At 41.2% G+C, this 26,020-nt stretch overlaps 2 protein-coding genes across 8 annotated transcripts in view; one reads left to right on the top strand and one right to left on the bottom strand.

Moving 5' to 3' along the window:
- Window positions 1-13,725, bottom strand: part of arfgef3 (ARFGEF family member 3) — a 43,707-nt gene extending 29,982 nt beyond the window's left edge. For 6 of the 7 annotated variants that reach the window (XM_021576329.2, XM_021576333.2, XM_021576330.2 and 3 more), the window contains exons 1-5: window positions 12,326-12,897; window positions 11,130-11,181; window positions 8,551-8,632; window positions 8,067-8,198; window positions 6,889-6,957 (exon numbers count right to left, since the gene is read on the bottom strand). In XM_021576329.2, the coding sequence (XP_021432004.2) occupies window positions 6,889-6,957; window positions 8,067-8,198; window positions 8,551-8,632; window positions 11,130-11,181; window positions 12,326-12,410 (420 nt within the window). In that variant the 5' untranslated portion in view covers window positions 12,411-12,897. Of the gene's footprint in view, window positions 1-6,888; window positions 6,958-8,066; window positions 8,199-8,550; window positions 8,633-11,129; window positions 11,182-12,325; window positions 12,898-13,594 lie in introns of those variants that run through there. The other variant, XM_021576338.2, reaches the window with a different exon arrangement.
- Window positions 13,726-15,580: 1,855 nt separating this feature from the next.
- Window positions 15,581-22,245, top strand: LOC110499286 (p53 apoptosis effector related to PMP-22). The gene is made up of 3 exons (XM_021576328.2): window positions 15,581-15,997; window positions 19,313-19,453; window positions 20,678-22,245. Exons 1-3 carry the CDS (start codon window positions 15,793-15,795, stop codon window positions 20,887-20,889), a joined length of 558 nt encoding a protein of 185 aa, XP_021432003.1. The 5' UTR covers window positions 15,581-15,792; the 3' UTR covers window positions 20,890-22,245.
- The last annotated feature ends 3,775 nt before the right edge of the window (window positions 22,246-26,020 follow it).

The raw sequence follows: 26,020 nt of genomic DNA, 5'->3' as shown, positions 1-26,020 counted from the left end.
GCGATAGCTTCACACTTTTCATTTCTTCCCACTCTACATAAATCAGTATAGAAATCTACATGACATCCCAGTGGCTAATTGAATTATGACCACCTCTGAAAGCTGGTCTCTGTGGCATACGGAGGATGACACAAGGGCTGGGAATTGCCAGGGACCTTAAGATACGATGTTATCACAATACTTTGGTGCCAATATGATATGTATTGTGATTCTCACTATTCTATACTGTATGTATAGAGATTTGATGTTCCAAACATGTTGCTCACCATATGTCTGCTGAAGAGGGACAAGAGAGAGCCAGGAGAAAAATAGTTTATCTGTCATGGAAATAAAAGACCTGAAAACAAATTGGCTCCCTATTTAAAAAGAAGATCCAGAAGAAGCTATGAAGGAAAAATACTGGAGTTTTGGTGCAGGTACAGCTAACAAGCGCAAAAATAATATTGCGATATTGTCAATACGATATATCGTCAAAAATAATATCCAAATATGTAACTGTAGAAATGTTTCCCCCATCACTAGATGACACACAGCTAGAGGCCCAGCAAATAAAGCACGACTGGAACATTCTCTTAACCCTCTCCTCTAGTACAATAAAAGCAGGTGTCACCATTCCGAGTGGTTATCCGGCAGGTGAGATAGAACAGAGTGGAAAAGTGTTCCGTCTCATTGTTCACACCTTATCTGCTGGATCCAATCTAAAATAAAGACTCCCAGTCGCTCTGGTAATTAACATGCAGATTCAAATGTGAAAGGCAACTGCTATTACTCACGTTTCTGTTCTGTTAACCAAGAGTAATCCTTGTGCATTTATAATCCATCCTGAGATGTGATTCATGGTATGAATCAACTATACGACTAAAATAAGACTTTAATAGCTTGGTCAGTCGAATTATGAGATGACCGCCTAGACCAATGACTATATAAATAAAGTGACCAGACCAGTTCAGCGGGGCTCCAGGGACTAAGGTCAAAAGGTCAGAAGGCAACTTCAGTTCCTTAAATCTGATTCCAAATATCAACTCTGTTGTTCTCAAAAAAGAAACGTCTTTCTTGGGGGTACTGCATCATAAAGTATAGTCATAGTCAAGGTCACATCTCAAGGAGTGTGTTGACACTAAGGAAAGTGATGATCCCACACATATGCATCTGTTAGTTCTGTGAATAACAAATACATTGAACATGCGTCACTCTTCGAATCCTGGTCAACCTGACCCCAGACCAGAAGATCTGATAAAAGACAACATATTTTTGCTAGGGGGTAAGGATGTTAGGTACAATATAGGATGAATCACAATAATTGTTTTCTAAAAAATGTACTGCAATGGCAATCCTGGTGATATGTAACAATCCTTTGCAAGAACTGTCGCCATTATTAAGCATATTAATTATTAATGATGGAATATTAAAAAACAAATATACAGTCGTGGCTAAAAGTTTTGAGAATGACACAAATATTAATTTTCACAAAGTCTGCTGCTTCAGTGTCTTTAGATATTTTTGTCAGATGTTACTATGGAATACTGAAGTATAATTATAAGAATTTCAAGTGTCAAAGGCTTTTATTGACAATTACATGAAGTTGATGCAAAGAGTCAATATTTGCAGTGTTGACTCTTCTTTTTCAAGACCTCTGCAATCCACCCTGGCATGCTGTCAATTAACTTCTGGGCCACATCCTGACTGATGGCAGCCCATTCTTGCATAATCAATGCTTGGAGTTTTTCAGAATTTGTGGGTTTTTGTTTTGTCCCCCCGCCTCTTGAGGATTGACCACAAGTTCTCAATGGGATTAAGGTCTGGGGAGTTTCCTGGCCATGGACCCAAAATATTGATGTTTTGTTCCCCGAGCCACTTAGTTATCACTTTTGCCTTATGTCAAGGTGCTCCATCATGCTGGAAAAGGCATTGTTCGTCACCAAACTGTTCCTGGATGGTTGGGAGAAGTTGCTCTGGGAGGATGTGTTGGTACCATTTTTTATTCATGGCTGTGTTCTAAGGCAAAATTGTGAGTGAGCCCACTCCCTTGGTTGAGAAGCAACCCCACACATGAATGGTCTCAGGATGCTTTACTGTTGGCATGACACAGGACTGATGGTAGTGCTCACCTCGTCTCCTCCGGACAAGCTTTTTGTCCGGGTGCCCCAAACAATCAGAAAGGGGATTCATCAGAGAAAATGACTTTACCCCAGTCCTCAGCAGTCCAATCCCTGTACCTTTAGCAGAAAATCAGTCTGTCCCTGAGGTTTTTCCTGGAGAGAAGCGGCTTCGTTGCTGCCCTTCTTGACACCAGGCCATCCTCCAAAAGTCTTCGCCTCACTGTGCGTACAGATGCACTCACACCTGCCTGCTGCCATTCCTGAGCAAGCTCTGTACTGGTGGTGCCCCGATCCTGCAGCTGAATCAACTTTAGGAGACAGTCCTCGTGCTTGCTGGACTTTCTTGAGCACCCTAAAGCCTTCTTCACAACAATTGAACCGCTCTCCTTGAAGTTCTTGATGATCCGATAAATGGTTTATTTAGGTGCAATCTTACTGGCAGCAATATCCTTGCCTGTGAAGCCCTTTTTGTGCAAAGCAATGATGACGGCACGTGTTTCCTTGCAGGTAACCATGGCTGACAGAGGAAGAACAATGATTCTTAGCACCACCCTCCTTTTGAAGCTTCCAGTCTGTTATTCAAACTCAATCAGCATGACAGAGTGATCTCCAGCCTTGTCCTCGTCAACACTCACACCTGTGTTAATGAGAGAATCACTGACATGATGTCAGCTGGTCCTTTTGTGGCAGGACTGAAATGCAGTAGAAATGTGTTTTGGGGGGATTCAGTTCATTTGCACGGCAAAGAGGGACTTTGCAATTAATCTGATCACTCTTCATAACATTCTGGAGTATATGCAAATTACCATCTGAGGCAGCATACTTTGAAAATGTATATTTGTGTAATTCACAAAACTTTTGGCCACGACTGTGTGTGTGTGTGTATATATATATATATACATACACACACACACACACACAGTCGTGGCCAAAAGTTGTGTGAATCATATACATACATACATACATACACATACTGCTCAAAAAATAAAGGGAACACTAAAATAACACATCCTAGATCTGAATGAATGAAATATTCTTATTAAATACTTTTTTCTTTACATAGTTGAATGTGCTGACGACAAAAATCACACAACAATTATCAATGGAAATCAAATTGATCAACCCATGGAGGTCTGGATTTGGAGTCACACTCAAAAGTAAAGTGGAAAACCACACTGCAGGCTGATCCAACTTTGATGTAATGTCCTTAAAACAAGTCAAAATGAGGCTCAGTAGTGTGTGTGGCCTCCACGTGCCTGTATGACCTCCCTACAACACCTGGGCATGCTCCTGATGAGGTGGCCTCCCTACAACTCCTGGACAGTCTGTGGTGCAACGTGGCGTTGGTGGATGGTGCTCAATTGGATTCAGGTCTGGGGAACGGGCGGGCCAGTCCATAGCATCAATGCCTTCCTCTTGCAGGAACTGCTGACACACTCCAGCCACATGAGGTCTAGCATTGTCTTGCATTAGGAGGAACCCAGGGCCAACCGCACCAGAATATGGTCCCACAAGGGGTCTGAGGATCTCATCTCGGTACCTAATGGCAGTCAGGCTACCTCTGACGAGCACATGGAGGGCTGTGCGGCCCCCCAAATAAATGCCACCCCACACCATGACTGACCCACCGCCAAATCGGTCATGCTGGAGGATGTTGCAGGCAGCAGAACGTTCTCCACGGCGTCTCCAGACTCTGTCACATGTGCTCAGTGTGAACCTGCTTTCATCTGTGAAGAGCACAGGGCGCCAGTGGCAAATTTGCCAATCTTGGTGTTCTCTGGCAAATTAAAAACGTCCGGCACGGTGTTGGGCTGTAAGCACATACCTCACCTGTGGACGTCGGGCCCTCATACCACCCTCATGGAGTCTGTTTCTGACCGTTTGAGCAGACACATGCACATTTGTGGCCTGCTGGAGGTCATTTTGCAGGGCTCTGGCAGTGCTCCTCCTGCTCGCACAAAGGCGGAGGTAGCGGTCCTGCTGCTGGGTTGTTGCCCTCCTACGGCCTCCTCCACGTCTCCTGATATACTGGCCTGTCTCCTGGTAGCGCCTCCATGCTCTGGACACTACGCTGACAGACACAGCAAACCTTCTTGCCACAGCAAACCTTCTTGCCACAGCTCGCATTGATGTGCCATCCTGGATGAGCTGCACTACCTGAGCCACTTGTGTGGGTTGTAGACTCCGTCTCATGCTACCACTAGAGTGAAAGCACCGCCAGCATTCAAAAGTGACCAAAACATCAGCCAGGAAGCATAGGAACTGAGAAGTGGTCTGTGGTCACCACCTGCAGAACCACTCCTTTATTGGGGGTGTCTTGCTAATTTCCTATCATTTCCACCTGTTGTCTATTCCATTTGCACAACAGCATGTGAAATTTATTGTCAATCAGTGTTGCTTCCTAAGTGGACAGTTTGATTTCACAGAAGTGTGATTGACTTGGAGTTACATTGTGTTGTGTTCCCTTTATTTTTTTTAGCAGTATATATCCTTATTTTTGAAAGAAAAGCACATTTGTCGTTCATTAAAATAACATCAAGTTGATCAGAAATACAGTGTAGACATTGTTAATGTTGTAAATGACTATTGTAGCTGGAAACGGCTGTTTTTTTCAATGGAATATCTACATTACATAGGAGTGATGGTTGCTGATAATGGGCCTATGTTCCAATGGCACGTTGTGTTAGCTAATCCAAGTTTGTCATTTTAAAAGTCTAATGAATCATTAGAAAACCCTTTTGCAATTATGTTAGCACAGCTGAAAACTGTTGTCCTGATTAAAGAAGCAATAAAATTGGTCTTCTTTAGACTAGTTGAGTATCTGGAGCATCAGCACTCCTGGGTTTGATTACAGGCTCAAAATGGCCAGAAACAAAGATCTTTCTTCTGAAACTCATCAGTCTATTTTTGTTCTGAGAAATTAAGGCTATTCCATGCGAGAAATTGCCAAGACACTGAAGGTCTCGTACAACGCTGTGTACTACTCCCTTCACAGAACAGCGCAAACTGTCTCTAACCAGAATAGAAAGAGTGGGAGGCCCCGGTGCACAACTGATCAAGAGGACAAGTACATTAGTGTTTAGTTTGAGAAAGAGATGCCTCACAAGTCCTCAAATGGCAGCTTCATTAAATAGTACCCGCAAAACACCAGTCTCAGTGGCGACTCCGGGATGTTGGCCTTCTAGGCAGAGTTGCAAAAAAAAAGCCATATCTCAGACTGGCCAATAAAAAGAAAAGATTAAGATGGGCAAAAGAACACAGACAGTGGCCTAGAAGTCCAGCATCCCGGAGTCGCCTCTTCACTGTTGACGTTGAGGCTGGTGTTTTGTGGGTTTGATGGAGCTACAATAACGCTGATCTATCCCCTAAAAAATGTATTTAAAAAATGCATTAAAAAAAAAGACAACTCTCGCTATTTCTCCCCCTGCCTGGTGCTGACGTAGTGGAAAGACCACTTCAGACATCAGTGGCCTTTAATGTCGTGTTCCCTTGCCAACGAGATTAGAGGAAGAACGAGCACCTTGTTTGACTTGGTTTGTTAAGATTACAGAGAGGAATTAGTTAGGGACAGTCAAGGTCCTCTGTGTCTCTTCCTGTCTGTCTGTACCAGGGATGAGGAAGAGCAGGGCATGGACCATCTCTGTGACACATCAGCAAAGAGATGGATGAGAAATAGTATTCACCCACAGAACACGTCATTAAAATGTATCCCAAAATAATAATGATAAGTTCGTTTTTACCTGTAAAGCTGTAGACATTAATGTGTTAGGAAAGAATGGGATGTATAAGTTATATGCATCTTAACATGCAGGGATGAAGAGGGTAATCTCTTTTCAAATTAAATCCCTCAGGGTAAACAGGATTTTACACCTTCTGTTCCCCGTGCCAGATCGACAGAGCAGGAGCATATATTACATCCAGGACTGCATTAGGTCCAGTTATTTATGAGCTGCTGTTAACAGTACAAGAGCAGCATTAACGCGTCTGCATACATAGATTTGGTTTGCTGCTAGCAGAACTCGGCTAGGCGAAGCGACCGTCTGGGCTCTCATACTCCCTAAAAGACCCTCACTTGAAAAACTAGAGAAAAAAGCTTACATTTCACTGGTGTTTGTCCCTCTCGAGCCAACATAGTCAGAAACACTTCCTCAAAATAGTCAAAATTAATAAGATAAATCAAGAAATGCGTAATGAATGTGTTTTTTTCCAGAGGAGGTCTTAGTCTTTATATCTAGCTAAGATGTTTTGTGCAGTATTTCTCAAGTGAAAATCTCTCGTTGAATGACAACAAGCACTTCATGTTCCCACTCACTCGTAATGCATTAGATTACCATGACTGTGACTACCATAAACGTTGGACGCATAGCAGCAACACAGAAATTCACCTTTGTGATGGATGGTCCTCGTTAGGCTGTTGCTAGCAGTAGCAGGGAGTTGATGCTACTGAGGTGGTGTTTTGTGACACATTATGTCAAGAGTCAGCATTAATCAGCAGCCTGGCGCAAGGCTGAACAGATACAGACCAGACCTGGGTCCAAACACTATTGGGTTTCTTTCAAATAACTGTAAGTATTTGACTGAGCTTTTCTGGAGTGTCAGGGGGGGGGCGGGGGTTGCACTTTTAGGACTATTCCATTGCTGTAGGTAAGCTCAATTAGTTGCAGCTAAATTATTTGAAAGAGAACCAATACTATCCAGATCTAAAATAGACTGCAACATCCAGCAGGTTGACACTGGCTCCCTGTTCTCCCTTTGCATATCAGTGATACCTCCGTCAGGCTAGGCTTACCTCAGCAATCCTCAGGATGGAGTCTCCATTGATCTCAAAGGTGGAGGAGTACGTGATGCAGAGAAGGACCTGTAGGGCAAGGAGACAAAGGCTTGTAAAACACCCATCGAACTGAACAGGGAAAGAAGATTGGGGGCAGCTGCATAAAGGCGAGGCTCTCAGAGATAATCCTCTCCATCAGGGAACATCAACTCTGTATAGAACAAACACAATGCCTTGTGTGACTGTGGAGAAAAGTACTGTGGCACTGCTGTCAAAACAGACAGCATCACTTCAACTACTCAGCATAGCACAGAGTTTAAAATAAATTTGGCTAGAAGTATAAATTTAAATTTATAAATGTCTCTTTTGACAAAAGTGCTGTTTTTGCATTGCCATATCTGGGATGAAGGAACAATAGGGTCTCAGGTAAGTGTGGAGCAGAAGGCAAATTACATGGTTACCCATGGTTACTCAGAGCACTCTTACAGGCAGAATGAACACTACACTGATCTTATAGTAGTAATAACTCTGTGGACACTAGAGACATGAGGTGCAGCCCACATACAGCTAATAGTAAAGTAGGCAGTAAAATAATCTAGTTTTAAAAAGTACAACAAGTGGCATGATCATGAGAGCCACAAAAGCAAACCACAAGTAATCAATACAGTACTGTGAATTGGTGTGCACATGGCAAAGACGACCTTTCACTGTTCTCTCATTTTGAACAACTTTGGCCAGATTTACCACACCAGCAAGTGTTTGCATCAGTTCAAAAATGCCCCACAGTTGAACATGTTGAAGTCCATTCAGTTACGTCTTGCTGTGTGACATGATTTACTGGATGCCCCATTCTGAGGTGGCTCTGTGCCCAGTACTGTATGATGCAGAGAGAAGCGTATGGTGGAGCATAATAACTGTAGAGTGATTTGTGGCAAACTGAGACCGCAAGTACTGTATCCATGAGTACAACTGACTGGCAACAAGCCAGGGGATGGTCCCGGCTTCATTTTACTACCTGGGGACCCTTTGTGCAATACAGTACACCAGCAGTCTTCACACATCGGCATCAGAGGGAAAAAAAGTGGAATTCTTCATTGGATTGTAAAGTATACTCCTTTAATCAATGTTTAGACCAGCTATAACAGAGACTAAGTCATCTGATCGCTTTTATAATCCAGTGTGCAGAGAGGACTGACCTTCATGACCTCGACCTGCAGGTCCTCGTGGAGCATGGGGGTCACCCTCACTGCATCCAGCATCTGACTCAACAGCTGGCTCTCCAGAGCCTCCGCCTCCACAGCCACAAACCTGTCCTCACACAGGATCTTCTGCAGTCAAACGAGGAGGAGGAGTAGGATGGAGAATGACACAAAATGGAGGAGAGAGAAGAAGAAAAAAACACAGGGAGAGAGTTGGACAATACACAGTCAGAAAATGTATACTGTGTGTAGAATATCAGAATTCGCACCAAAAAAATAATACTGCAAATTAGGCTTCACTGAAGGGTAATAGGTTGGGTCTGTAGCAGTAATGCTTGTAATGAACCTACATTTCCTCTCAGAATGTACTGTAGTTTCACAAATGCATGGCTAGCAATGACCCTTTTCCTGTACCTGGTTCAACCACATCTGCTGTTTTGTACAGTACATTGTTGCTGCATGTATAGCTGCTGGACTGTACCTGCATTCCTGTGAGGGCAGTCTGGGCCAGCTTCATGTTCTTGGACTCCAGTGCCAGCTGAAGAGGGAGAAGGCATCTTTCTCTGCAAAGGCGAACATATGATTAAGCTACCGAGAGAAAATACAAACACTGGGGGGCAAAGCTTTCATATTTAGGATGGAGAAGGTTGGATTGAGGGCTCTGACAATATTACCCGTGGAGCTTTCCAACAAGAGATTACAGCTAACATGTCCACATTAAACAAAACAAGAGCAAACAAAGCACAAACAAATCTGATGCAAAAATAAGAACGATACTTTCACATCAACCATGTTATATTCCCAGCCTGTCCCCTGAAACATTATAAAATCACAACAGCCTACAAAAAGAGACATTTAATCTCATATTAATCTGTCTGAAATCAAGGCCACAAATCCACAACACCTATTTATTAGTGGCATTTTAAATCAGATGTTTTGGGAGAATTCTTGTTGCTGCTTGCACTCAAAATGATTTGGCTGATGCAGAAAATCAAAGAAACGGAAAAGCTTTCCTTTTCGAGAACATTGCAGGAAGGAAGATACATTTCCTTTGAAGGAAAGCAAAACAAGCTTTGCCCTTTTTACCCAACTGGAATTACATTTCCAAGTGGCTACAGGGAGCAAGTGTTCTTAACTAGACATGCTTTTTTTCTGTTTAATAAGGAGAAGTCTTCTTTCTACAGTATCAGAATCATGCGTCATGCTGAGCTGAACATCAAATCAAAGTTTATTGGTCCCATGCACAGGATACAGGGTGTAAACAGTACAGTGAAATGCTTACTTGCAAGCCCTCCTCAACAGTCCAATACACATTAATACAAATAATCACAATAGGTATCCATCCTGCCACGTGTAAAGGAAATTAGCATGCCATTTCTAAAATAAACACAACCTTTTCCTTAAATCAACATACTGAACATCAAATGACAACTTCAGTATAAACTACATAACTATAATTAGATAAAGAGTATGATAACTTCAGTATTACTGGATGCACTGAATCATAACCATATAAGAACACCATTAGGCTACCAGTCATCTACAGTGCCGACTTATTTCCGAGTATGGACTAAAAGCCTATCGGAGAAGGTTCAACTTCATGGATTACTGGTATCAAAGGGGAAGGAACAAGCTCCTGTAATAGTCTACCACTAGCACTGCCAGACTAACATCACAGGGCACACCAGGCAGGGCAACGACCAGACAGCATTCCAAATGACCAGACAGACATTCCAAATAACAGGGTAGCAAGCGTAATATGATTAGATGGAGACAGACAGACACTGAGGTGATGGTATTACTGCCAGATCCAGATCTAACACCAGCCCAGATGAGACATATCACATCTCCAATTTATCCGGAAGGCATAACTCTGACACTGCAGAGACAAAGAGCGCTCCCTCAGTGTAGCGAGCCAAGCTGGATCACCTCGTGGTTTTAAATTAAAACCTCATCATGACCCAATGAATGAGGGTTGTGGTGGCTCAGTCTCTATGCCTTTAACTGAGTGATTGTAATGAAGAGTTGCTCTTTGTGGAGAGCGTTGACTGTTGTCAGTATAATCTCCTCCCTGAACACAAACACTAGTACAGCATCAAACAAAAGAGTCCGGGTTGGGCCAAGTTTGCTAATATCATTGTGCCAGATCTGGATGATACTTCACTGGTATTTAAACATTGGATTCATGTTCAGTTCCAGCATGTTCTGCTGACAGAAATATCACTGAGGAAAGTGGAGGCAGGAGATTCAGAGGTGTGGGTCTCTGCAGATGCTGAGCTGGCAGAAAGGGGCTGAGCCAGATAATGTTTTTGGAGGATTAAACTGTGGAATAAGTCATTTGGAATAAACTAATAATTGTAGAAATAAGAGTAAGAGTGAAAAAAGAAAACCTTGCTAACATGAGTAGTTACTGTTAGGGTCTTATGTGAACTGAACCAAAACAGTCTAAATCATTAATTCTAGAATTTTAGCAGCTTTGAAGGTGAATACTGCAAATGTTTAACTAATTAAGAGTGATAGCACTCTCACAGTTCTTCCTATGATACATCATGTTTTTCACACGGCCTTCTTGCCAGCACAGCAGGTGTTGTTGTTTGTGTGTGTGTGTGTGTGTGTGTGTGTGTGTGTGTGTGTGTGTGATGCTTGGGTGCCTTTGTGCATGACTGTGTTTGTGTAACAGTGTTGCTTCGGTCCCTCTCCTCGCCCCAACCTGGACTTGAACCAGGGACCCACTGCACACAACAACAGTCACTCTCGAAGCATCGTTACCTATTGATCCACAAAAGCCGCAGACCTTGCAGAGCAAGGGAAACAACTACTTCAAGGTCTCAGAGGGAGTGAAGTCACTGATTGATACGCTACTAGCGCACACCGCTAACTAGCCATTTCACATCTGCATGTGTGGGAGAGGGAGTGGTAGGACTGTGGAGAGGTTGACTTTTTGGATGTGAAACGTCACAACAATCACACTGCTTCATAATTAAGTAGCTCCTCAACACACAAACATGACTGACGTCAAATAAACTTTTGATGATGCCTTAAGTCAGTTTCCTAACTTACCTGAGCCGAGACGGTGGAATCGTGGCCGATCCAGTTTGTTTCTGAAGGGTTTCTGTAGTCATATACAAAACAAAAAATATTAAAGTTATAACATCAAATCACCTAGGACTGGACCCATGGTTCTCAGTATTTGTTGTGGTACAGTATCAGAATAAGAAACACAGGTCAGTTTGTTCCAGGTGCTCTAGGAAAACAGGAAGTTCATAAAAATGTATTACCATATGATGATATTCACATTGAAATGGGAGCATGAATAATGTAGTATGTGTGTGGGAGTGGATAAGTTATCCTTGCCCTTATTCATGTGCCCGATGTGCAATATTGCATTCATCTGCAATACCTGCTGTTCATTGATATGCAGTGGCAGCAATGAGGCCAGCTGTCTGCCAGGCAGCCTGTGCTATCGTGTCACTCTGTATTCCCTCAGAGAGAGGTGACAGGCGCCTTGTAAAAAGCAGGTTCCACCAAGAAGTGGACAATTACAGTACTCAGTAATGTCTGTCACAACAACCTTGCATTTTGGTATTGAATGAAAGCAAAATGTTATTGTTGACAGTAAGAGAGCTTGGCCTGAAATGTTAACATGCAAATGTGGTCTGTGTTGATGTGGAAACTGCTGTGCTGTTATTGAATCGGCCTACCTGTCATATTCTGTGAATGAAATTTCCTAAGGGAATCAATAATATGGCACACTATGTGTTTGGCTCGTGAAAAGTACATTATATTACAATACGTCATTCAACAACATTCATAAACATTATGATTATTTCCGCAACTATTGTCCACCTGTCAATTGCGTTCAGGACAATAGAAATTCCCACCAGTAATGTGGCCAAATAGGTGAATGAGTGCTGCATTAGCTACACGGACTTAAAATGTAACGACAGCAACCCATATGGGTGCTGCCAAGCTGGCCATGGCACATAATGCTACGATTGTTTTACACTTTCCACTAACACGATGAGAATATTTCCGGAAAGTCAACAACAGGCATAGCGGGTACAAATAGCCGATAGTCAAAATAGTTGACCATCTGAATGGCGAACCTATTAAACGGGTTTGTGTTGGGGGCTTTTCAGGAAGCCTGTAACACACAATAGTTGTCATATTTAGCCTATCTTTGGTCAGTTTTCGATTACATGACAGGTCCAACATTGGCTAATGTCTGTAGCAACCTGATAATACAGGCTACTCACCACAGGCGAAGACGCACGAATCCCGAATTGCTTTGTGCTTATTTCCAGATGCGTCCTTCTGTAGCTTCCGCAGTATTTCTTCCATGATAAGACTAAGATGACAAAATTAGCTATTTTAAAATAAGTGCGATGGTCCAGTTCACAGGCGCAGCATCCCTATTCTCTTATGATGATTCACTCCCAGACCAGTGACGTAAGACCGAACGTGAAATCCGCTGAGTTGAGAGGAAGCGTTCATTTACAGCGTCGCATAGCTATTCCAGGGTTTTCGGACTGTTATATATTGATGCAACCGAGCGACCTGATCATTCTCATGAAACACCTGCATTTATTGCGAAAAGACATGCCATTCTACTGGGCTGTCTTGATTTGAGTATGTATGGTCCATATCATTCCCCCTTAATTCGTTCTGGGAATTCTGAAACTGTGTCCATGGATCGGCTTTGACGACAGACGCAGGTGGTCTGCGAGAGTGTCTTGCAATTGTGTTTTACAGTTTTAGGCCTAAGCATTGAAATATTGTTAGGATGAGGATAGTAATATTTCAGAATAAACTATCTATCCCCGAGCCTGAGTTAAATTTAGACATGCAAACACAGTCGTTCTCCATCCGATCGATTCCATGGAATCTGACTCCATGCATTATATTCCTTCTCACCCTCCATGCAACCGCACCGGCTTCACGGTCGTCACTAGTTACCACAGCCACAATGTCACAATTATGGCTAAACCCAATGATGTATATTTACACTCAATGACTAACAGGGGGCGCTGTGTTGAAGCTAACATGCCTCCATCTTGGTACTCCCACACCATTGTAAAAGCTATATGTTGGAAGCTATAGAAATGCATTTATTATTGTCTACGTTCGAGTTTACTAATCCCCACTACAACAAAACCTACTCAAATACATGAATGCCATTCATTCCTATGGGGAACTGCTCCACAATAATGTCAGTATCGCCGACCAGCGGCTTTAAAGCCTCTCCATGGCCAGCACATAGCATCTGCAATCGAGGTGTGTATTCATTACGGAAACCATTTAACGTTTACCCAAAAGGAAACAAACAGAGCAAACGGAATTAAACGGGAGGGACCTACCTGAATTTGTCCAATAGAAACTCTCATTTGTGTTTTCCATTTCGGTGTATTGTTTCTTTGCAACATAATCAGCGAAATGATTACAGGGGTGATGTTTATAAAATCATTGGCTAAACCCAACCTATTTCTAATTATATATTTTTTACAGATTTTAAACACAACACTTACCTTAACCCCATTGCTAACCATTGTTTTCAGGAATTTTTACCATAGACAATTTTTACTTTGGTAAGTAGTAATCACCGAGCTTCACTGTTGCTACTCCCAACACAACGCAAAACATGACATATGTAATCCTGAAACATTCTATGGAGTAGCTGCCCGACCTGGCCCATTCGCGACATTCTGTAACTCCGCAGAATAAAACATTGTACCGAAAAACACTATAAAGAGGTGTCTTATTTTGATTTTGGATACAATGTTGCGTTTTGCATTCATTAAATAACAGCCTGATCCACATAGTAAAGGAAACTCAAAATCTGTATAAGGTTTAGAATAGGCCTATAATATAGCCTAACATACAGTGAGCAAAAATATAAACGCAACATCTTTAGCGTTGGTTTCATGAGCTGAAAAAAAGATCCCAGACATGTTCTATGTGCACAAAATGCTTATTTCTCTAAACTGTTGTGCACAAAACATTTTTACATCCCTGTTAATAAGGATTTCTCCTCTGCCAAGATAATCCATCCACCTGACAGGTGTGGAATATGAAGAAGCTGATTAAAAAGCACGATCATTACACAGGTGTACCTTGTGCTGGGGACAATAAAAGACCACTCCAAAATGTGCACAACACAATGACACAAATGTCTCAAGTTTTGAGGGAGTGTGCAATTGGTATTCTGACCAGAGCTGTTGCCAGAGAATTGAATGTTAATTTCTCGACCATAATCCACCTCCAACATTGTTTTAGAGAATTTGGCGGTACAGTACGTCCAACCGGCCTCACAACCTCCAGGACCTCTACATCTGGCTTCTTCATCTGTGGGATTGTCTGAGACCAGCCACCCGGACAGCTAATGAAACTGTGGGTTTGCACAACCAAATAATTTCTGCACAAACTGTCAGAAACCTTCTCAGATAACCTCATCTGTGTGCTCGTCGTCCTCACCAGGGACTTAACCGGCGTCATAACCGACTTTAGTGGGCAAATGCTCACCTTTGACTGCCACTGGCACGCTGGAGAAGTGTGTTCTTCACGGATGTATCCCGGTTTCAACTGTACCTTGCAGATGGCAGACAGCGAGTATGGTGTTGTGTTAGCGGGTGGTTTGCTGATGTAAATGTTGTGAACAGAGTGCCCATGGTGGTGATGGGATTATGGTATGGGCAGGCATAAACTACGGACAATGAATGCAATTGAATTTTATCATTGGCAATTTGAATGCACAGAGATGCCTTGATGAGATCCTTATGTCCATTATCGTGCCATTCATCCGCCACCATCACCTCATGTTTCAGCATTATAATCCACGGCCCCATGTCGCAAGGATCTGTAAACAATTCCTGGAAGCTGAAAATATCCCAGTTCTTCCATGGCCTGCATACTCACCAGACATGTTACCCATTGAGCATGTTTGGGATGCTCTGGATCAACGTGTATGATAGCGTGTTCCAGTCAAAAAGGTGACTTTTCTGTGTTTTGTATTTCCACACTACGAGGGATGGAATAATATTATGAAATTGTGGAAATGCCCTTTTAATGAAAGAAATATTCAGCCTGTTTTGGTGGGATGGAGCTTTGGCCTGCCTGGTGACCTATTAATTAGTTAATATACCAATAACAAAGAAAGTTCCAAACCTCTGCCAATAACAGCTAGATTTCATCTTGCTTGAGGAAATGTCTCTTTGCTAAGAAGCTATTTAAAAAAACATTTTAACAATCACGGTAAGGTATTTCATTATTAACCAAAAATGATTTGATATTGAGATAAAAACGGCTGCACTGAACCTTTAATAACATTTATAATTTATCATCTCCACACTGATTGTACTACTACTTCAACCAGTGTGATTCCTGAAAGAAAGTAGCCTACAGTAGACCTTCAGGTGTCATAAAGAGTCCATACAGTGACGAGACCACGCTTTATAGCCCGTGTGGCACTGAAGGAGTTACAATGAGCTGGGTAATATGAAACAGACTGTCAATGGGTTGGGCTTGGAGTTGCTGGTTGGGTCGACTCTCGCCCTTCGTACATGACCAGTTTTACAGGTTTATTAAACAGGTTCACTGTGCACTGATTACATTGCAAACTCGGGTGTGGCTTTTATATTTGATCAGTAAAAAAGGTGTACACAGACCCAGACGCTATCTGGACGCTCGACCGCTTCTATCCGCACTGTCTTTTCTTGTTTTGTCGAATATGTTTCGCTGTGGAATTGCGTATCCAAGATGCAGGTGGATCGTACCACTTCTTTTGCTTTTTGCGATTATATTTGATATTATTGCCATTGCTGCTAACTCGGGATGGGTTGAGGACGAGGGCGCAAAGTCCCACTACGCAAGTATGTGGAGCCATTGTCGAGGGCGGAATGACAACTGGGACTGCAAATCTCTCATGGAATTCTGTAAGTTTCGTATTGCGGGGGGAAAACAATGATCCACTCAACAGCCCTAATCATAGTGACAAGGAAAATAAATGTGTATACTATGTATTCAGACATGGATTTAGGGACTATAGTGCTGACAGTTACAGGGCTGAAGATCATAACTAATAACCTACCTATACAGAAAAAAAGGTATTCCATGGATGTATTGAATTAGTTTTTAATTGTTTGTAGGGCAAGTGCATAGGCCTAGCCTACTTAATTAAAAAAAAACATATCCATATGAACAACCTAGTTCATTATTTTTGTCCACATTCTATTTCCAAAAAGTCCACAATTTCTTTACAACAAGAAAATTAATGCTCTGCGGGGAGTTTTTCAATGGCAAAGTGGCAGCCAGCCAGAGTGAACTTTGAACAACACTTTATTTATCCTGGCTGTTTTCCATTCTCTTTAGCCTGTCATTTGCTTAGATAAACCCAAACTGGTAGCTGTTTATTTGTGTTGGTGTTTTCCTCCAAATTGTACAGGTACTATAATAGATCAACCACTACATCTCAACCTATCATGGTAATCAGAAAATATTTCTGATCAAGCACGTATCCACTCAGATCGTTTTCTCATACTAAATTAAAATGTTGGCTGTTATAAATATATTGTAAGAATTTCAATCATAGCCAATGGCAGGATGTGTCAAACTTTCAAAGTGAAACCAATTTTCCCATTCTTAACAATAGAATAGACTAGAACCGAATAGAATATCGAATTGCCTTTGAATATTGGTGTTAACAGGCAGGATGAATTCATATCAAGATGGCATTCTCAGTCATGCTGTCAGGGCTATTTTTAGAAGTGTGATGAGTGCCTTTACCAAGCTGGAGAGGTCCTGCTATAAACCACTGCCAGACAAGCTGTGGTGAGAAAAGAGAAGTGAGAAAATGTCTCTTTGTCTTCACTGGACAGTGAAAAAGATCCATGTCTGGTACATACTGAACACGTGCTCTTTCTTACTCAGAAAGTACTCCTGCAGTCAGTCAGTTAGAACAGCTGTGTTGTCTGTCAGGTACAGTAGTAGTCCAAATGGACTAGTAGTTTCAGCCCTCGGTAAACAATGGCAACATTGTTGATCTTCTCAGGAGGGGATAGAGGCGTACTTACATAAAGACAACCATTCACTTACCCTATATTGTGGGAAGTCATAGCCCAGTGGAGAACAAAGCAGACAGGTGGAATTGGACTCTGAGAAATGCAATTGGAACAAATACAAATCAAGAGGAATGATATATTCCTTTTTATTCTGCAGTGTATGTCGAGTCAGTGCTGCTGGCCAAACATAATGAATGTTTGGGTGAGTGCAGTTGGCTATAATGTCGCTTTCTGACTTGTGCCATCAAGGTGAACTAGTATTGGTATATTGCCACTGGGACACAACTTTGTTGTGATTAAACAACCTCAGCAGGATTTTGTCCAATCCAAGGGCCACTCCCTGTCCCTTCTTGGGTGTGAACATAGCATGGATGGAGTCTCTGGAATTAGTGGTGTCATGCTGGATTGATGATGTTATGGGATTTGTTTGTCTTCACAACCAAACCAGTGTGAACTTTTTGTTGTATATTGTGTAATAACACAGTAATTACTATTGTATCAACATTGTATTAATATTGTATCAACATTGTATCAACATTGTATTAACATTGTCACACAATTGATTAATTTCTTTGAAATTGTCTACCATAGTGATGAAGAGCATTTTTGTCTGATTATTAGTGTTACCCAAATCAGTAGCTGTCATTTAAATGCATGGTGCATGAATGAAATCAACACTCAAAAGTGCACGTATGAACAAAACAGTGCCAAAATTAATTATAATCTCTGTAGATGACGACTCAACTGATTCAAGCACTTCAAGTTCAGACGAATACTTATTCTAACTAACAGAATTTGATAGCCATTGGTTGTTTATTTTGAACTTGATTCGGAAAGACACAAGACAGATGTTCCCCATCTGGAGAGTATAAACACTGTCCGGTCTATTTGTGAGCTACCTTCGGCCCTGTAAGCTCACCACACGTTTTGGATTGGATTTTCTGACTGACACTAACATTTCAAGAGATCCTTTGCGACAGTCACACAGCTGTAACAGTTAGCTACTAATACACCAAAGTTGTTTTCAAACATGGACTTGATATCCAGAAAAGCACTTCATTTTGAGTGTCTCAGTGTGAGAATACTTACATTTTCTGACCACAAGAGAAATATTATCCATTTCTCACACCATCTCTCTGTACTTCTATTTAATGTTTGAATGATACTCTCTACACTGTGTTTTAGCACACAGGGAATAAAACTTGATAGACTAGGACCCCCTTGTTAGTTAGAGGGATGTTAGTGCATGACTTCAGTGCCTGAGGCTCAGGCGTAGGCTGCCTGCCATTTGATCCTGACGTCAGAGAGAGAGAGTGAATCATTTCAGGTGTGAGCTCTGCATGTGCATGCAGCAGATGTGACCGTATGTCAGTTAATAACCTACCACTTGTAATGGGTGTAATTACATTAGACATTTTAGTCATTCATCCAGAGCAACTTAATGTGTGTTGAAATACCATACAGTTGTGATACTGTAGGACAAATGTTTGTTCCCATTTCAATGAAACCTATCACTGCAATGAAACCCCTTTCTCTTCCTGTGGATAAGGGCTGCAGTTGTTCTTGGGAGAATGTGGTGTTACGTAATAGAAAAAACTGTTGTTACAATATTTCTTCCAGACTGAGTTTATGTTTATTGAATGAACCTGTATCAGTTATCAAGATATTTCAAAATGTAGGGCTATGTGCAAAGAGTTATTTGTGACAAGTATAGTCAAATCCCGTGTGTACAACTGGAAATACATTATGCAATTTTATGTCAAGTGCTTTGCTAAAAACAATCCACTTTCCCCAAAATCACTCCAATTTTTCCGAACCTCTTATCCTTCAAATTCCAAAATACATTTAATTCCAGCTCCGTAGTATACAGATGTGGGATCTTAATTTGAGCCATTTTGCTACAGCAGGAAAATAATTATTCAGCAACAGGAAATGTGAATTATTATGTGGATTATAATTAATTCACATTTCTGGAGGGGTTGATACATTTTTAGTAATGGAAAATCAAGTCTGAAAATTTAAAGTTGAAATTACAAACTTCAGAAGTCTTAAATCTCAAATAGGAATTAAGATCCAACATCTGTACTTCCCAGCTCAAAAGTATATAGGTATTTAACAATCTTTCTAGAAATATGTTTAGCCCAAGTCGTGTCTATAGATAGTAAACACTGTTTGTTGATGTGTTTTCAGCTTGGGCCCAGGCTGTGGCAGCTCTTATGATCATCGGCCTCATCATCCTCATCATCGCTTTCATCATCTCCTGTATCGCCCTCTGCTGCACCCTCAACATCAGCCTGCTGCCCGTCATTGGGGCCTTGCTCTTCATCACTGGTAAGATACATAAAATGTTTCTGTTGTTCTTGGGGAAGTTGTATGGATTAATCTTACTCCTGGACTGAAAAGTAATCTCCATTGAAAATGCTTTTTAGTCTAGTATTAGGCTTAATCTGTGTCAGGGAAACCAACCCCTTATGTTTTTGTACTTCACGTGTCTGGGCTAATGGAGGAGAGGTTAGTTATTGAAGAGAAGAGTAATGAAATATTAACAACTACCTTGCCTTTGTGAATTCAGCTTGCCTCAAAATGTCTGGCTTCAAGACTCAAACTACAAACACTCATACTTCACTGCGTTCTATGCTCCTCCACTTTCAGAGGGTGCTCAGGTAGCATGGCATCCAAAGCTACTGTAGAGTTGGAGAGTCCTAAAGCTAGTCTTCCTCTGATTTGAACCATTGCCAAGGACAAGAGGGAGTGGGAGTTGTTTGTGTCCCTACTCTGCTCTGAGGTTCAGGGAAGAAGGGCTGTGGTATGGCGTTACCATGGAATCTGGGAGAATGTTCAACGTCTGGCTGAGTCACAGCACTGATCATAGGGCATTGAGAATTACCACTCCCCCTCCTCGCCACTCCCACTGCTCCCCTTCTGCAGCTGCCACCCTAGTGTGAAACCTGATAGCCCAGCCCTGCCTATGCCCAGAGGGAACGAGAGAGGCTACACAGTCAGTCAGAATTACACTGAAGCTTTCTGTCAGACATAGCTGATACATAGAGCTGTCTGAGTATAAAGCTGATGCATAGTCCTATCATGGGAATGATTGTGTTTTGCCAGTGTTTTGAGTGTAGTAAATAAGTATTACTATTTAGAACTAGTTCTAGCTGCATCATCACTACCTGTGGACATAAAATAGTAACAGTAGTGTCATCGTTATGTGCGATCCATTGTTTGATCCCACTTTGTGTGTGATTTGCCATCCATAGAGTGAAAGTGTAAAATATCAGTCTCAGTTTCTCAACTTTACCTCACAGTACACATTCTTTCTGATTTTCTTGACTTAGTTACCCACCTTCTGATTTAAATGGCACATTGATGGTGGTTTCATCTAAGCCCATAAAGCTACAGTACTTGCGTACAAAACTATTTCACACACACACCCACACGCTAGTTTTGGCAGGCTCTCACACTCATGTGTCACAGTTCCACAAAGTCAGCCTCCTCCCCTGTTTGGAATTATTCACCACTGACAAACCTCTCTGTTCTGTCTGTTCTTCACCACAGTGGTCATTCAGTTCATCGCCCTCATCATATACCCAGTCAAGTTCAATGACCTGATCTTCGAGGGCCACTATGACTACACCTGGGCCTATGGCTTCGGCTGGGGGGCCACCATCCTCACCATCGGCTGTGGGATCCTCTTCTGCTGCCTGCCTCGCTACGAGGACGAGCTCACAGGCCTCGCCAAGACCAAATACATCTATACATCAGCTTAGAGGAACCACAGACACCCCCAGGCTACATCTCAATAGTCTGAAAAGGCTTCCCTTCTCCGCATCTCCTTCCCTTCATCTGCACTGATGAAAACACAGGATAAGTGTAAGCAAAATAGAGGACACCTGCCAGGTTCTTTCACATCAGTGCAGATGAAGGAGAGGAGATGAGGAGAGGAAGCCCACTTTAGACTATTGAGATGCATCCCCAGGACAGAAGCACCTCTGCCACCACAGAGGCCAGAGGACACTGACACTTAGACATATCATTGGGATGTCAATTTAGTCATTTCCAACAATGCTGAATGCCCTCTCCGTTGGAAGGATCCCATAGATGTGTATCTCTGTCTAACGCCCTATTTCCGACCCTATACTGACCCGCATATTGATTTGAGTGGCCCACATGTTACCAAGGGAGGCTGCCAGGTATGGCTATTCCAGAGGCTTTGTTTCTATCACATTGGAAGTTTTCCACGCTTGACGTTTGTGTAGAGTAGTTGAAGTGACCCAGATGCAATATTTCAGATTATACATAAAACATTCACATAATCCTCCATAATCTTATCCAGACCCTTGCTATAATTCTCCATTGTAAATTAGTTTAATGCAAAATCACAGAAGTGCACTTAATATCAATGTTAAGGAGTCCATCCTTTAGAGTTTGTGGATTATGTCAAGGGATCTAACCAGCTGAGTAAGAGGGTGTATGTCCTACACACAATGCTAATGCATTTGACTGCAGCATTGTTATTTGGTCTCGTATTAATGGATGTTTTAAGATGTTGCTTTTCAAAGCTTTAATCACTTTAATTCTAATTTGAATTGTTGAGGCCATTGAATGGCAAAACTGAATTATCGTAAGTACAGTAGAGAAAATGGAAACATGAATGTATACTGTACTGCAGGGCTCTCCAACCCTGTTCCTGGAGAGCTACCATCCTGTAGGTTTTCAATCCAACCCTAATATAGCCCACCTGATTCTAATAATTAGCTAGTCGATGAGCGGAATGAGGTTAGTTACAACTAGGTTTGGAGCAAAAACCTACAGGGGGATAGCTCCCCAGGAACAGAGTTGGAGAGCCCTGCTGTACAGTATGGTGCAAGGAAGAGATGTGTTTTTGCTTTTGTTAAATTAGTTTAAGAATTCCCTTTATAGTCATTGTATTATGCAACACAAAGCTGTATCTCAATGCAAGATATTTTGTCTTTTTTTATATTTTTGTTTTCTTACTCCAACAAGGACAATTTTCTTGATTTGAAAATGAATGGGTATGACAATGTGTATTGCTGTATTGTATTGTTAGAGACACCTTTTGAAATCTAAAACACAAATAAAGGGGAAATACAATGTTTTTAAAACGTAATGTCCACTACATTTGTTGATAATGGTAACCAACTTGAAGCACCCAACCACAGACTGTTAGATGTACAGTTCATTCTGCATTTGACTTAATGCTTGTAGGAGACATCTCTTTTAACAGCATCAAGAGAGCCCCATGAGTCTGTTACACAAGGCTAATGTCATACTCAGACGTGCCTTCATTTTCCATAAAATGTGTTGTTGACATATCGAAAAGGACTTCCTATGGACTCATAACAAGTCATGTCAGTTGAAATGGAAAAGGTCATATCCATACTCAATAACATTCTGGTAACCATCGTTGTTTATTTAGTAGTTTAAATAGATCATTTTCAAGTAGTGTCTTTTTTACACAATAAATAGTTTTTTTTCACAAGTTAAATCTTCAGACTTCATGTGTGTGCGTGTGTGTGTGTGTGTGTGTGTGTGTGTGTGTGTGCGTTATTACAAAAATTATCCTAATTGCATGTTTTGCATGTACTCTATATACAGTTCACTAGGAAATAGTCCATCATGGTGCTATCAGATATTGCTAGAAGATTTGGAATATTATGAGGTACTTGAGGTAACAGCTAACAGTAACAGAGTATTCCAACTTCAATGACAACGCAATTGCATCCTGCTTTATCCTCTTGCTGAATTGATACAGGCCAGAGGACAGAGACATGACTAGATAAGTAACTGAGCCATCTTATCTAATCGCATGTTTTTAATCAGTAAATCAACCATGTGTTTTGGATTAGTGGAAATGGCGATGCCTCTGCAGTTTGGTCTTTTGCAAAAACTCTGGAGAAATCAGTCAACCAGTAAAAAAGAAAGCGGGACGTATTGGTCCTTTCAGAGATTGACCATGTGGTCAAAGTAATTCCACTCAGACAGTGAAGACTGTCTTTAGGAAGCATGTAGCCCTTGCCTCTGCTGGGAGATTCCCATTGAGAACAAAGGAGAAAGCTTTTGATACACAAAAGAAAGCTAGCTAGAGCACATTCCATAAGGAAAATACATTTAGATAATACAAAGACAGTTAAAGCAACATTTCACTGTGGAGGGGGGAATTTACTCTCTAGAAAAACAAAGCTGTACTATGTACAGTGGACGGTAGATAGCCAACTATATGAATCAAATGAGTCCATTGTCTGTTTTCAGCTTTTATGATTCAGTCTGATCTTTGTGTAAACACACCCATGAGTCAGTACCAGTACGCCACACCTTGGGAGTTGTTGATACAGCGAGAACTGTTTTCTATTCAGCATGCTCTGACAGGAGCTTCATCAGGATCAGGTCAGACGTGTCCTCATCTGAACTCTGAAGACTGTTTAGTGTTTAGAGTTAATGATCTCACGTTGCACATACAAATCAAGGGAATTGGCACACCCTCTTTGTGTACACTGTACATGCTCTGGATTTTAAAACTCTGAAATCCAGGAAGAGCACTGTTTCAGCATTTTGCCTTTGAAATAAATTACAATTTAAACTATACAGTCAAACATAACATTAAAAAAGCATGCAGGACAAGACCTGGGTCTGGTTGAACCTATGTGAACAGGACAGTATAACTGAAGTATAATTTTCCCCTTTTTAAACGTGACTCTGAACAGTAACCACTAGATGTCAGTCTTTACTGGGAAATAATATTGTTTTGGCTTTTTTTATGATACTGAGGACATATGATACTTATGATCAGGTATGTTTGAATGAAGACGATCAAATGGGTTCTCATAATTGCTCCTCACAATACATTTTTGGTGAAACCAGAAGTGTGTAGTAAATATTAATGTTAGACTACTGGATGGGATTGACAGAACAAGCCACATGATGGCAGCATCACCTACTTGGTAAAAGTATGGTAGGTCTACACAAGGAAATTCTCTCAGGTGCATTTACAGTAGAGGTCGACCGATTAATGGCCGATTAATTAGGGCCAATTTCAAGTTTTCATAACAATCAGAAATCAGCATTTTTGGACGCAGATTACATTGTATTCCACGAGGAAACTGCGTCGAGGAAACTGCGTGGCAGGCTGACTACCCGTTACGCGAATGCAGCAAGGAGCCAAGGTAAGTTGCTAGCTAGAATTAAACTTATCTTATAAAAAACAACCAATCTTCACATAATCACTAGTTAACTACACATGGTTGATGATATTACTAGGTTAACTAGCTTGTCCTGCGTTGCATATAATCAATGCAGTGCCTGTTAATTTATCATCGGATCACAGTCTACTTCGCCAAACAAGTGATGATTTAACAAAAGCTATTTCGTGAAAAAAGCACCATCGTTGCACAAATGTACCTAACCATAAATATAAATGCCTTTCTTAAAATCAAGAAATTAGCAGGCAATATTAACTAGGGAAATTGTGTCACTTCTCTTGCGTTCATTGCACGCAGAGTCAGGGAATATGCAACAGTTTGGGCTGGCTGGCTCGTTGTGAACTAATTTTCCCAAATTTTACATAATTATGACATAACATTGAAGGTTGTGAAATATCACAGCAATATTTAGACTTAGGGTTGCCACCCGTTCAATAAAATGCGGAACTTAAGGTTTGTAATCATTCATTCAAACTTTACTGCGTGTGCCAGCAGCTCTTAGCAATTCTTGAATCACAGCGATTTGATTAAACCAAATTGAACATGTTTCATTATATATTTGAAACTAAATCGATTTTATTTATGTATTATACTAAGTTCAAATAAAAGTTTTCATTGTTCATTCAGTATTGTTGTAATTGTCATTATTACAAATATATTAGCCCGGTATCTGCTTTTTTTGGTCCTCCAATAATCGGTATTGGCATTGAAAAATTCATAATCGGTCGGCCTTCAGAAAGTATTCATGCCCCTAGACTTATTCCACATTTTGTTGTGTTAAACCCATCTACACACAATTTGTCACGCCCTGGTCTTAGTATTTTGTGTTTTCTTTATTAATTTGGTCAGGCCAGGGTGTGACATGGGTTTTGTATGTGGTGTGTTTTGTCTTGGGGTTTTTGTTAGGTATTGGGTTTGTATTATAGTAGGGGTTTCTAGCATAGTCTATGGCTGTCTGGAGTGGGTCTCAATCAGAGGCAGGTGTTTATCGTTGTCTCTGATTGGGAACCACATTTAGGCAGCCATATTCTTTGACTGTGTCATGGGTGATTGTTCTTGTCTTTGTGTTTGTTGTCACCAGATGGGCTGTTAGGTTTTCTCACGGTTATTGTTTTGTTAGTTTTTCATGTGTAGTTTCTTCATTAAAGAACCATGAATAACAACCACGCTGCATTTTGGTCCGACTCTCCTTCACCTCAAGAAAACCGTTACACAATTACCCATAATGACAAAGTGAAAACATATTTTTAGAAATGTTAGGAAATGTAATGAAAATGAAATTCAGAAATATCTAATTTACATAACTATTCACAACCCTGAGTCAATACATGTTAGAATCATCTTTGGCAGCGATTACAGCTGTAAATCCTTCTGGGAAAGTCTCTGAGAGCTTTGCACACCTGTATTGTACAATATTCACACATTATTTTTAAACTATTCAAGCTCTGTCAAGTTGGTTGTTGGTCATTGCTGGACAGCCATTTTCCAGTCTAGTAATAGATTTTCAAGCGTTTTTCAGTCAAAATTGTAACTAGACCACTCAGGAACATTCAATGTTGTCTTGGTTGGCAACTCTAGTGTATATTTTGCCTTGTGTTTTAGGTTATTGTCTTGCTGAAAGGTGAATGTCTCCCAGTGTCTGTTGGAAAGCATGCTGAACCAGGTTTTCCTCTAGGATTTT

Source organism: Oncorhynchus mykiss, chromosome 20, assembly GCF_013265735.2.
Source record: "Oncorhynchus mykiss isolate Arlee chromosome 20, USDA_OmykA_1.1, whole genome shotgun sequence".
In the NCBI taxonomy this organism is placed as follows: domain Eukaryota; kingdom Metazoa; phylum Chordata; class Actinopteri; order Salmoniformes; family Salmonidae; genus Oncorhynchus; species Oncorhynchus mykiss.
This window is presented reverse-complemented; position numbering and strand designations above follow the sequence as displayed.

Bases quoted from the DNA above. Each gene is read 5' to 3' on its own strand.
- LOC110499286 (XM_021576328.2), top strand. From the start codon at position 15,793: ATGTTTCGCTGTGGAATTGCGTATCCAAGATGCAGGTGGATCGTACCA. The intron at 15,998-19,312 runs GTAAGTTTCGTA...ATGTGTTTTCAG, and splicing joins CAAATCTCTCATGGAATTCT to CTTGGGCCCAGGCTGTGGCA. The intron at 19,454-20,677 runs GTAAGATACATA...TCTTCACCACAG, and splicing joins GGCCTTGCTCTTCATCACTG to TGGTCATTCAGTTCATCGCC.